This window comes from Opisthocomus hoazin, chromosome 1 (genome assembly GCF_030867145.1).
Source record: "Opisthocomus hoazin isolate bOpiHoa1 chromosome 1, bOpiHoa1.hap1, whole genome shotgun sequence".
NCBI lineage: Eukaryota > Metazoa > Chordata > Aves > Opisthocomiformes > Opisthocomidae > Opisthocomus > Opisthocomus hoazin.
This window is the reverse complement of record NC_134414.1, coordinates 132,851,278-132,863,321: the sequence shown is the minus strand read 5'-3', so window position 1 is coordinate 132,863,321 and position 12,044 is coordinate 132,851,278. Positions and strand designations below refer to the sequence as shown.

The 12,044-nt window shown below is 52.2% G+C and overlaps 2 protein-coding genes across 3 annotated transcripts; one reads left to right on the top strand and one right to left on the bottom strand.

The window, feature by feature from the left end:
- The first annotated feature begins 414 nt into the window (after positions 1–414).
- Positions 415–7,342, top strand: RMP64 (ribonuclease MRP subunit p64). Of its 2 annotated transcripts, XM_075436671.1 has the most exons (9): positions 415–521; positions 664–818; positions 1,596–1,672; positions 1,780–1,911; positions 2,253–2,330; positions 4,174–4,529; positions 5,256–5,317; positions 5,723–5,973; positions 6,860–7,342. In XM_075436671.1, the coding sequence occupies exons 1-9, from the start codon at positions 431–433 to the stop codon at positions 7,254–7,256; spliced, it is 1,599 nt and encodes a 532-aa protein (XP_075292786.1). In that variant the 5' UTR covers positions 415–430; the 3' UTR covers positions 7,257–7,342. The 2 variants fall into 2 exon arrangements, with proteins under 2 accessions (XP_075292786.1, XP_075292778.1); XM_075436663.1 differs by lacking the exon at positions 664–818 and having other exon boundaries at positions 440–521.
- A 336-nt stretch (positions 7,343–7,678) lies between these two features.
- Positions 7,679–9,926, bottom strand: TAF13 (TATA-box binding protein associated factor 13). Its single transcript, XM_075436685.1, has 4 exons — positions 9,734–9,926; positions 9,558–9,636; positions 9,207–9,304; positions 7,679–8,310 (listed from the first exon to the last, which is right to left on the bottom strand). Exons 1-4 carry the CDS (start codon positions 9,758–9,760, stop codon positions 8,140–8,142), a joined length of 375 nt encoding a protein of 124 aa, XP_075292800.1. The 5' UTR covers positions 9,761–9,926; the 3' UTR covers positions 7,679–8,139.
- Positions 9,927–12,044: the final 2,118 nt, after the last annotated feature.

The following is a 12,044-nucleotide window of genomic DNA, read 5'->3' as shown; positions in this document are numbered from 1 at the left end:
ACTGGCGGGGGCTGTGGGGGGTTCTCTGGCATGCCCCACAGCCGCTGCCCTGCCCGCGGCGCTTGGCCGCGTCCCCACTCCCGCCCGCAGCGCAGGGGGGCGGCCGGGCCCTGCTCCCGCGCTCGGCCCTGCCAGGCGGGAGGCCCGGGGCTCCCGCGGCTCTGGGGTGCCAGGCACCCCGCAGCACCCGAGCCATGCTGTGCGGGGAAGGCGTGAGGGCACCCCAGGGCGGGCAGCCCCGCGGGCAGCCCCCCCCGCCGCCACCGGACCTACCGGGGGCAGGCCCTGCCCCGCGGAGCGGCCCAACCGCTCCCCCCCGCCGAGGCGACTTGGTCCGGCCCGAGCCTCCCCCCTCCGGCCCGGCAGTATGGTCCCGCCCGCGCTCGGCCTCCCTCCTGCCCTGCGCAGCGCCGCCCCCACGTCGGGGAAGATGGCGGCGCCCGAGGCCGCGTGGAACCGGCTGGACGTGCCGTGGCCCGCGAGCAGCGCGACGGTGGCCCTGGCGGACAGCCACCCCGCAGGTCCCCGGCGCGGGCCGGGCCGGGCTGGGCTCGGGGCGGGCCGGGTCGGGAGGCGTGTGAAGGCGGTTGGCGGGGGCGCGCGGGGGGCCGCGGGGCGCGCGGGGCGGCAGGCGCTGAGGCGGTGCCCGCCTCCCGCCCGCAGTGAGGTGGCTGCGGGCGTTGCGGCGGCAGTGCGGCGCGGCCGGCAAGCGGCTGTCGGGGACCGGCTTGGCCGCCGAGGGACGCGTCCTGCGGGCCGTGCTCTACGTGTACCACAGCAGGCTGCTCCGGCACCGGCCCTACCTGGCCCTGCAGCAGGTGAGCAGCGGCTGGGCGGCAGCTACCCGGCACCTGGTCGCTGCGCCGCTGGTCCCTGAGGGGCCTCTGGCGCAGCGCTCGATGGCTGGGGCGTGGTGCGGGAAGCCTTTTGGAGCAGGGGCCTTGTTGTCGCCTTTGAGCCTCCTCGCAGTTCGGTTCAGTGGGTTCCTGGCGCTTTGCAGCCCTGTGGAACCAGTCCTCGGTCTCTTGCACTCGTGCTGAGACCTGAAGTACGTACAACTACATAACTTTGAATAACTTTGAATACATGAGTAATAAAGGGATTTAATTTTCAATTAATTGTAATGATGGGAGGGGGGAGGAAGAATCCTAGGCTACTCTGTTAGGCACTTTCTGTTTTAACATCAAAAGCGAACTCCTTACCAGCTTTCCAGTAAAGGGATTGTCAGCAGTATCTTCAAGTAACTGTTCTGAAAGAAAACAGGAATAATTCTTACTTTTCTCATTTGTTTATGCATTTTCATTCTTGAAAGCCAATACTAAAGGCCACTGTATGCAGCAGGGGAAACTGTGCAGCACCAATCCACAACAACCTGCTCAAGCCCTTAATTCCATATTCACAGTAGCGTGAGAAAGGGATCTTTTTCGTCATAGCGCAGATATGGAAACGTACCCGAACATTCCATCACACGAACCTGCAGTTTATGCTGTTAAACTGATAAGGGCGAGGTGTCACTTAATGTAGTGACAGTTCTTAGACCAAGGCACTCCCATCTATCAGAATACCAGTCAAAGGAGTTTTGTTTTTTTTTCTAGGTAGAACAATGCTTGAAGCGCTTATGGAAAATGAACTTGGTGGGCTGCATTGAAACTCTGGCAGGACTGATTCCCAAGTAAGTGTCGTGATCCCATACGTTATGCTATCCATTAACTCAGTCTCCAGAGCTGAAGGGGGGCAATGCTAGGTCATAACTGTCTCCTCATCCTTGTATCAACATAGGAAAAATACTTCCCAAGCCCACACGGAGTGCTTAGTTCCCAGCCAGCCTATGCTGGAAACAGTGGCTGTGAAGGTGTTGGGAGGTTGCAAACTCATACTACGTCTACTGGACTGTTGCTGTAAAGCTTTTCTGTATCCTTTTTTCACCATGAAAACATTCTTACAGTTCACCAGCAGCACCTCATGAGACCAAAACTAGGTCTGCTGTACGCCCTGTATTGCTGATGGACTCAACTGTGCAATTCATACGTGCAACTTGAAGTTTATTTGACAGCCAAACATATTATCAAGTTATTATGTGGGAACCTCAGGCTGTTGGCTGGCTGCTGTTCTGGCCTTGAGCAACCCAAAGTTTGGATACTCATCTCCGAAATTATCCAGGATATTGCCTTGTGAATTGCCCCTAGTTGGTGTGTTCAGCAAGTCCCATTAAGTGCTGTTTGTTTTTTGTCCTTAACTGGTGTAATCTTCAGCTTGTCCGTTAAACATCTCTGCTCAGAAGAATTCATACTTTTGAACACTGTGGCTTCGGGGTTGTTGAGCCGGCTATGGTTTGTGTATTCAAAAGTCTGTCGTGTTTGTTGTCTGACATGCCTGTCAGGGAGAAGGGCTTGTAATTAGGCTTTGCTGCTGAGTGAGCTTTATTTGGTTGGGAGGAGGAAGAGGGGGGTCCTTCCATCCTCTTGGACTTGATTCTAGCACCTGAAGCATTGCATCAGTGGGGAGAGACTTCTTACATGCTGTTCTGGAAGGCTTTGTTCTTGGTTCGTAGCAAACTTTATGTAGCACTAACAAAATCACAGTGGATGAAGAGTTAGAATGTACCCTCAGCAAGTTTGCTGATGACACCAAACTGGGAGGTGTGGTAGATACACCAGAAGGCTGTGCTGCCATTCAGCGTGACCTGGATAGGCTGGAAAGCTGGGCAGAGAGGAACCTGATGAGGTTCAACAAAGCAAAATGCAGGGTCCTGCACCTGGGGAGGAACAACCTCATGCACCAGTACAGGCTTGGGGTGGACCTGCTGGAGAGCAGCTCTGCGGAGAGGGACCTGGGCGTCCTGGTGGACGACAGGTTGACCATGAGCCAGCAGTGTGCCCTGGCTGCCAAGAAAGCCAATGGGATCCTGGGGTGCATCAAGAAGAGTGTGGCCAGCAGGACGAGGGAGGTTCTCCTTCCCCTCTACACTGCCCTAGTGAGGCCTCATCTAGAGTACTGTGTCCAGTTCTGGGCTCCCCAGTTCAAGAAAGATGAAGAGCTACTGGAGAGAGTCCAGCGGAGGGCTACGAGGATGATGAGGGGACTGGAGCATCTCCCCTACGAGGAGAGGTTGAGGGAACTGGGCTTGTTCAGCCTGAAGAAGAGAAGGCTGCGAGGGGACCTTATAAATGCCTACAAATATCTCAAGGGTGGGTGTCAGGAGGATGGGGCCAAGCTCTTTTCAGTGGTGCCCAGTGACAGGACAAGGGGCAATGAGCACAAACTGAAGCACAGGAAGTTCCGTCTGAACATGAGGAAGAACTTCTTCCCTCTGAGGGTGACGGAGCACTGGAACAGGCTGCCCGGGGAGGTTGTGGAGTCTCCTTCTCTGGAGATATTCAAGACCCGCCTGGACAAGGTCCTGTGCAGCTTGCTGTAGGTGACCCTGCTTCGGCAGGAGGGTTGGACTAGATGACCCACAGAGGTCCCTTCCAACCCCTACTATTCTGTGATTCTGTGTTAATGCCAGCCTGCCGCAAACGCTAACATCTGGTACTCTTTGCAGCAAGCAAAGCAAGTCCTGCCTCATGCAGAAATGGAAAGGCTGGGATAAAGTTGTTCTATAATACTGCTGAGTGTTCCGGGGAAATCGGTGTTCTGGTGTGTCTTGGTGGAAGAAAGTAACTGCTGTCTGTAGCTGAAGGAGTAACAGCAGTTTGAGAAGAACTCAGTAAAGCGTTCTTCGGCGCAAGAAATCTGTCTGCCCAGTAAGTGTAGAGCAGGTGACCAGTAAGTGTAGAGCAGGTGACTGTATGGTGTCAGTGCTAGCGCCACTCCTGAATTGGCACAGGTTGCTTTTTGAGGGAACACCTCATCTTAAATGATTTGGATGTGACCTGAGAACCTGATGAGTCCCAGGTTCTGCTCAGGGAAAGCAGAGGGGCTCCTGATCAGGGACTGACGAGTCAAGTCACTCCTATGCTCTGATCTTGACCAGTTCCTTAAAGCTCAGATGATTATTAAGGAAAGCCTGGTGATGGAGTGTAAAAAGGTAAGCTTGTATTGAGGGGGAATCGGGAAAGGGCAGCTTGGAATATCTTCCATCAGCTCTTCTGCTTGAGCTGAAGGTAGTTGTTCAGTGACCACAAGGTGTTGCTAGAGGAGACTCTGTACCTTTCTGTCTTCTCTCTTCAGGATTCAGTACAGGTGTGTATTGCAGAGCCTCACATCCCTGTATGGCATCTTGTCGACATCCCTTCGTCTGGTGTCCGAGACCCAACAGATGCCTTATATCAAGGGGTTTACCTTCCCTTCTGATATCAGTAACTTCCTTGGAGTTAACGTTTCCTCTGAGGTGAAGAAGCAAAAGGCTAGAATGCTGACAACAAAAAAACCTACCAGCTGGCTGAAGAAGCTCTCCCCAGAAATGCCAGAGGCAGTGTCACAGGTTGGGAAAAAGAGAAATTTTGCGACCTGCACGAGTGCTGTGAAAAACTGTAGCATCGCCATGGACATCGGCGAGCCAGTTCTGGTGACCAGAGCCAGCAGAGGTAAAGCCTTGTGCCACAGTGCCACTTGTTTCTGACATCTGAGACCGACTGCAACTTCTGTCTAACACAGTCACGCAAGCGCTTCTGCTACCCCCAGAGTGCGGTTCTAGTACAAACTCCCCTCTCCGGTCCTTGGAAGAGGAGGAGAATGCTGCACATAACCCTTCAAAAGCTTCACAGAGCTGTGGATAATGTCAGTATTGTGAGGTTTTTTGTTGGTTTTTTTTTTAAACATGACACAGTGTGGAGAGAAGGTAATGAATGCAGTATACATGTCCTGTAAACAGTCATTCATAGTTTCCTGCTTTTGCATAGGTGGGGCCCAAGCATAGTGAGCGAAACTAAGAGCACTGTCTGCAGTCCATACAAGAGCAGATAAGGTTGTAAGTACAGGATGCAAGTATCCTGTGCTTGCTGGTTCTGGGCTGTGCCAAAGTCTTCCCCTGCAGTCAGGGCTATGGCCCAGGTGTTTGCGTGAAGCTTTTACCCATGAAGTTCCCCTTTGCAGCCATCTGTAAAACTCTGCATCCTCTTCATCCCTTGCCAGCTGCCATGTGAGATGAGTGTAGTGCCCCTGAGTTTGCCTGGAAATGCCGAGTACAGGTGTGAACCTACAGAGATGGCAGGAGGTCTGAGAGCTCAGCAGGGCAAAGCACTGCGGTGTCTCTGTGCAACAACTTGAAACTGGCTTTACTTCATAATGCAAACCCTCCTCTCTCTTCGTAGGGAAGCACCTGGAGTTTGATGTGAAGAGCTTACTTAGACCATCCAGACCTCCAACACAAGAGGTTTGTATGGTACTGTTTTATGCTTTCTTTTTTTTTAAGTCCCTAACACTCAAAACATGATAACCCTGATTGAAAATGTCCCCTTTCCCTGCCTTGTTTTTGCTTGTCTGACAACCCAAATTGTCATGGAAGCTTTGCACTGAAAATCACTACTAATTTCTGCTTAGGAATTTTAGTATTTATTGGTACATCACGTGAAATGACCAGAGAGCAAGTCAGTAGTAGACAGGCATGCAAATTCTAACTGTCTCTTCTTTTTGTATTCTACAAAACAAGACTGCTCTTCCACTTTTTTCTTGGGAAATAAGGAATGTTCTCTGAAAAACCTCAGTGCTCTGCTCCTGTCCAGCAGAGAGGATCAGGCATGTCATTTTAAAAGACTATTTCTATTACCCTTTGTTTCAGGGTATAAGCACTGCATCAACACCTTTTAAAGCAAAGTCGGCATCGCTTTCGTCTCGTATAGCAAAATTGCAGCATTCTGGATCTCTTGTACAGATGGTCCAAACAGCTGCGTCATTTGGGGAGCTCTCAGAGGCACTCAGAAAAGCTATTCTGTGGTGCAGAGGCAACAAATTCAGATCAGAAGCTTATTTTCTGCGTAACAAGTTGCTGAAAAGCAACCGGCTGCACCACGTGGAGGCTCAAGGATGCAGGTAATTTTGCATGGGTGTGGGGTTTCTGGATCTGACACTTTACACTGTAGCAAAGTATATAATCATAGAATCATAGAATGGTTTGGGTTGGAAGAGACCTTAAAGATCATCTGGTTCCAACCCCCCTGCAGTGAGCAGGGACATCTTCCACTAGACCAGGTTGCTCAGAGCCCCAGCCAACCTGGCCTTGAACACCTCCAGGGAGGGGGCAGCCACAGCTTCTCTGGGCAACCTGTTCCAGTGCCTCACCACCCTCACGGTGAAGAATTTCTTCCTAATATCTAAGCTAAATCTGCCCTTTTTTAGTTTACAGCCATTCCCCCCTTGTCCTATCACTACACACCCTTGTGAAAAGTCCCTCTCCATCCTTCCTGTAGGCCCCGTTCAGGTACTGGAAGGCTGCTCTAAGGTCACCCCGGACCCTTCTCTTCTCCAGGTTGAACAGCCTCAGCTCCCTCAGCCTGTCCTCGCAGGAGAGGTGCTCCAGCCCTCTGTAGAGAAACGCAGTGGTCTAACCCGTTCTTTCTGAACTCAACTGGGGTCACTAGTTCAGGTTACTGGACTCTCTGACATAAACATTCTGTTTGGTGTCAGTCATTTGTGAAAGGATTTAAAAGGCTAACCAATGCACAAATACTTAAGCAGGAGGATGAAGATGCAACTTAAATCATGTGCATGTTTAATGTTAACGATTATATGATGCAAGAAGTGTTGCCTTTTCAGAATGCTGTATTGTGGCTACCATTCTACAAGGTCCTGTTGTCTTTCCTGAGTATGACAAGCAAAATGGTAGAGAAGGCTAATAACCAAATCTCTCCAAACCCCAAATGAAATAACACTTTAGCAGCTGATAAAGTTATGTTTTGTGCATCTTCCTCCCCTTAAGCTTGAAGAAAAAACTGTGCTGTGTCAAAACATCTGTCCGTAAATACCTCCTGTACGGGTCACAAAGCACACGCTGGCCAAAGCAATACCTGATGGCACGGTTCTGTCGAAGGAGGATCACATCATCCATGCACTTGAAGAGAACTCTGAAGACTGTTTGGAAAAAACCTTCTGAGCTGTCTGCGGTCTGTGAGAGCAGCACATCACTCATCCTCCCAGCTTACCAGGATGGGCCTCCGAGTTGGGAAGGACAGTCCAACGCTGATACAGGCTGTGTCAAACGAAGCACAGCAGGGACCCCTAAGCAGCTGCTGCTGGAAGGAAGCCCTGGACCCCTGTGGAAAGAAGCTGCTGAGAACATGGATATTGATTCTATTTTTGCAGCAATGGGTGTCTGACCCTGGACTTGCAAGGAGGAAAGGGGTCAAGTCATTCCAATTTTTGTTGTGGTTTTTTTTTTTTAGTAAAAACCCTCAGAACCCTAATGGTGTCTTGGTACTTAAACCCTGAATTGTTAAGAAAGTAGCAACTATTTTATTATGGTTTTGTAAAGCAGCTATATTAATGGAAGGGTGTTCCAAGCAGCTGAATAGCCTTCATCCTTTTACCTAGCCTTGTCCAGGAGCAGGGGTAAGGAAAGGCTGTAAGTGCAAGTAAAGCTGAAATAGGTTAACTTCAGTTTCCTAGGCTTAATAGTGGTAGAAAACAAAGAGCTGTGCCCATTGGGACAGACGAAAAAATAACCTTCCTAGGCAGTTAAGTGCTAAAACCCTGTATTATGCACCTTGTGTGAATCCATCAGTGAAAGTTTAGTTATGAGGAGTGGGCACAAACTTAAAAAGTTTATTCAAAGAGCACATACAGAACAAAGAGCAGAACTTTGGTGTTGAAGACTGTCCAGTTAACCAAGATCCATTTTCTAGGTTTCATGTCATAGGAATACCCAGCGATAACCGAAACAGTTGCAGAGAATCGCCCATCATTAGTCCTCTAGGTATCCGACTGAACACAACCCTACTTCAAACAGACTTCCCGCCACTATAAGAATCATTACAGAGATCTTTTCTCACTTCATAAAATGGCATAAAATTACCCAAGTATGCCACATACAATCAGGTAGCATTCAGCTGCTTGGATAATTTCAGAAGCAGCTGGGAGTGAGGGCAGACATCTCAGCAGTCACCTCCAGCCTGACTGGCCCCTCCAAACAACACCCATGACGTTCCTTCCTTCTGGGCAGCAGGTGCCCAAGTAATGCCCCAGTGTAGCCTGCACACAGAGTCAAGATCCGTAGTTCGCTTCATCAAAGGCCTTTCTGGCTCGTTTCAGTTCTTCGTTCATGGTTAGGAGGTCTTTAACTCTGGCAAACTTCCGGGGGTCCTTGCGGATCAGAAAGACAATGTCCTCAACCTGTACACGGCCCTGCCGCCCAATGGACATGGCCTTGTGTGTCTGTTAGAGGAAAAGAGGAAAGTCATCAGGGTTTCTGTGCCCCTTAGCTTCTTTAAAACTCTCAATTCCACTTTATTTCCTGTCATTTTATAATCAAAAGGCAAGCAATGGCAGGATCAGGGCACCACCATCCTAGTCACCAGAGAACTTCCCAGTAAGCCATGGACTTGCTGTCGCTCTGCTGTCCCCAGCTGCCTGTCGGTTACACCCAGCACATGCCACTATACACACATGACAGTAATGGCATCAGAACTAGAGCTGGGTTCCGTGTGGGACACCCGGCCTGCAGAGTGCTTGAAGGTGAACAGCATCAGGCAGAACTTGGAAGCAACGTGAAGTACCTGTAGCACAGGACAGTTTAGGGCATTTTGATGAGGGAAGGCAAGGCCAACCTTTCAAAAGAAAGGGGATCCACAAACAGTAGGAGTAACTTTTTTTTCAAAAAATAAAGTTTCAAACAGTATCCAAACGTCTGGAAGAGGGATGGCTTCAGGCCCCAGAAGCTCTGACTACTGCTGTAGCACAGAGCTATGTTCCCATCCGTGTAAAGACAGGAGGAGTACACAGAAAGTCGGCAGACTCGGAAAACTGACCCTTGTCTTTTATCAGCTGCACGCACAGTGGTGCCACCAAAGTGAACCCCAGAGTCATCCGCGTGTTCCCCCCCACCCCCAATACCAATCTGACTGCTACTTAAGGACTTTGTTCTGAATCCAGATGGAGCAAGAGGCATGAATTTTGCCTTAATCTTGGAAAAGCAAAGTCTAAGTTTAGCTTTTTCCCACGAGTGTCAGCATTTCGGGCCTGGGACAGCGCAGTGTTCGAGTCAGAGGTGTTAGCCTTCAGAAGACCAAAGCCTTGGGAAGTTTTGACCCCGCTGTCTGGAGCTGACTCACCATTTCTGTGATAAACTCTATTACCAGGTCCTCCAGAATGTCCACCGATTCCGTGTAGGGGTTCTGGTCGTCCCCGAAGCCGTACATCATGCACCTCACTGCGGGAGGAGACACTCGGCGTGAGCGGGGCCCGGCGGGACGGCACAGGCGGCTGCGGGGCAGCGCCAGCCCTGGGCGGCCCGACGGCGACACCGACCGCGCACGGCCCGGCCCAGAGGGTCCCACCCGGCAGCGGTCCGCGGTCCGCGGCTCGGCGGGGGAAAGCCGAGCTGGGAGCGCCGCGGCTGCCGCCTCGGAGCCCGGGCCGTGCCGGCCAGGCCGCAGCGAGCCCGGCGGCCCGGCTCGACTCACGCTCTTTGGAGAACAGCCTCTTCCTCCGGCCCTGCCCGCCGTCCAGGCCCCCGCCGGCGTCCTCCGCGTCTTCTTCGAACTGCAGGGGCAGACCGGAGGGGAGGCGGCCGTCAGCGCCCGGGCCGCGGCCGGCCCCACGGAGCCTCCCTCCCGCCCGTCCGCCCGCTACCACTCACCGGCACATCCTCCTCCTCGTCGGCCATGGCCACCAAACCCCGCCGGGCGCTGCCGGGCGGCCCGGAAGAGCTTCCGCCGCCCCAGGCCCGCCCTCGCGGAGGCCGCCACGTTGTGGTGCGGCGGGATCTCGGTGGCGGCTCGGCTCCAGCGGCCCTGCCGGGCGGACGGGGCCCGCTGGCTGGGTGACCGCTTCCCGGCGCCGACGAACTGCGGCTCTGCTCGCCCGAGGAAGGGCCGGGGATGCCGGGGGACGCAGCGTGGGCTCGGGCTGCGCAGGCGCTGGGCCCGGAAAGGGGCAGCTCGGGGCCTGCGAGGAGCAGCGCAGCCCGGAGCGTTCGCCTTGGGTCGGTCACTGGCACTCGCGGCTGCACGACTCGCTGTAAAGCGTGCAGCATCGCCCCCGATGCAGAGATGGGCGTGCTTCAGCCTCTAAAATCCTGTTCCTGTGGAAGCAGGGATGCTCTGAGCATCCTTTTCTTCTTGCAATTAATTTTTTAATTTTACAAAACCAGAAATTGTAGTTATACTAGACTGAAGCTGTGGCATAGGGATGTGTAGTGATGGGGGAACGGCTCTAAACTAAAAGAGGGCAGATTTAGGTTAGGTATTAGCAAAAAATTCTTCACCGTGAGGGTGGTGAAACACTGGCACAGGTTGTCCAGAGAAGCTGTGGCTGCCCCCTCCCTGGCAGTGTTCAAGGCCAGGTTGGATGGAGCTCTGAGCAACCTGGTCTAGTGGAAGATGTCCCTGCTCACGGCAGGGGCTTGGAACCAGATGATCTTTAGGTCCTTTCCAACCCTTACCATTCTGTGATTCTATGAATACTCGGAGATGGATTTGTTGACCCTCCCCAAATCTGCATGCAACACTCATTGTTAAGTGGTCAGATCAGTTGTTTGAAAGGGACCTCAGGAAGCATCTGGTCCGTTCCCCTGCATAAAACAGGGTCAGCTGTGAGGTCAGAAAAGTGGTCTTTTCCCAGTTGGTCAGTGCCTGGCCTGCATGGTTGCCAGAGGCTCTTCCTTCACTTGAGCAAGACTTGCACTTGCCCTTGCTGAGATTCGTAAGGTTGCTGTCAGCCCTTTCCTCCCGCTGAGTGGCAGCCCTACCCTCAAGCACGTCAGCTGTTCCCCCAGCTCGGTGCCAGACACACATTTTTGCAGGAAGTCACCTCCTCCCCTGCTCCAGATCACTCACAGAGATGTCACACTGGATGCATCCTGGGACAGACCCTTACGGTGTTCCACTGGTCACTGCCATGCAGGTAGCGTATGACCCACTCACTTCTACTGTCTGAGCCCAATTATTGAACCTGTTTTTGGTGATGTAGCTGTGCACCTGTCCAGGCTGTAATGTCCTCATTTGGATACTAGAATAATGCAGGAGACAGTGTGAAAATTTTGGGTTATATGACATCTGCTACTGTCCCCTCAGACAAAAATCCAGTCATTTTATCATAGAAGGCAGTCGGGTTGGTCAGGTGTGATTTACCCTTGATAAATTCATGCTGTCTCCAAAGCCTTGCTTCTCTTTCACATGCCCAGAAATACACTCGAAGATAACTCACCCCATGATTTTTCCCAGGGACAGAGGTGAAGCTGGCTGAACCTGCAGTTCCCTGGGTTGTTCTTTTGACATCTTTGAAGAGGGCTGCGGCATTTGCTTTCTTCCAGTCACCAGGGACCTGCACCTTGCAGGGACATCTGCCAGGTCTCTCAGTACGCTCAGATGTAGCCCGTCAGGTCTCCTGGACTTGTAGGAATCCATCTCTCTCGAGAAATCCCTAGCTTGATCCTCATCCACAGCTGGCAGCTCTCCTCTTGCACTCTTACATATTTCAAAGGCCTCTGAGACCTTTTTGGTAAGAAGAAGCAGAGGTGTTGGGATGTATGACCCACTCAGCAACAGGCCTACATTTCCCAGTGTAACTGCAGAAATTCTGATTGCCCTCGACATCCTTGAAAAGACTCAGCTGCAGCTGAGTTCTGGCTTTCCTCATACCATCGCTGCACACCTGGGGAATGTTTCTAAATTCCTCCTTTGTAGCCTGTCCCTGTTTCCACCTTCTATATGCTGCCCTTTTATGCTGGAGCTCCATCATGGGTTCACAGGGCAGCCAAACCGATCTCCTAGTAAGCCTGCTTGTCTTCCCGACTACAAGGATGGCCCGTTCTTGTGCGTGGAGGATGCTCTCATTAAAGACCTGCCAGCCTTCCCGAGCTTCCCTTCACCCATCAGAGCCGCCTTCCATAGGATCTCATGTAGTCGCTCCCTGAGTAGGCAAAGTCCAGGATCTGCTACTCTGTTTCA

Excerpts from the sequence above, each read along its gene's own strand:
- TAF13 (XM_075436685.1), bottom strand. The coding sequence starts at position 9,760 with ATGGCCGACGAGGAGGAGGATGTGCCG. Across the intron at positions 9,637-9,733 it reads ACGAGGAGGAGGATGTGCCG|TTCGAAGAAGACGCGGAGGA; the intron begins GTGAGTGGTAGC and ends CTGCCCCTGCAG. Across the intron at positions 8,311-9,206 it reads TAGAGTTTATCACAGAAATG|ACACACAAGGCCATGTCCAT; the intron begins GTGAGTCAGCTC and ends TTCCTCTAACAG.
- RMP64 (XM_075436671.1), top strand. The coding sequence starts at position 431 with ATGGCGGCGCCCGAGGCCGCGTGGAACCGGCTGGACGTGCCGTGGCCC. Across the intron at positions 2,331-4,173 it reads GGGTTGTTGAGCCGGCTATG|GATTCAGTACAGGTGTGTAT; the intron begins GTTTGTGTATTC and ends TTCTCTCTTCAG. Across the intron at positions 5,318-5,722 it reads CCAGACCTCCAACACAAGAG|GGTATAAGCACTGCATCAAC; the intron begins GTTTGTATGGTA and ends CCTTTGTTTCAG.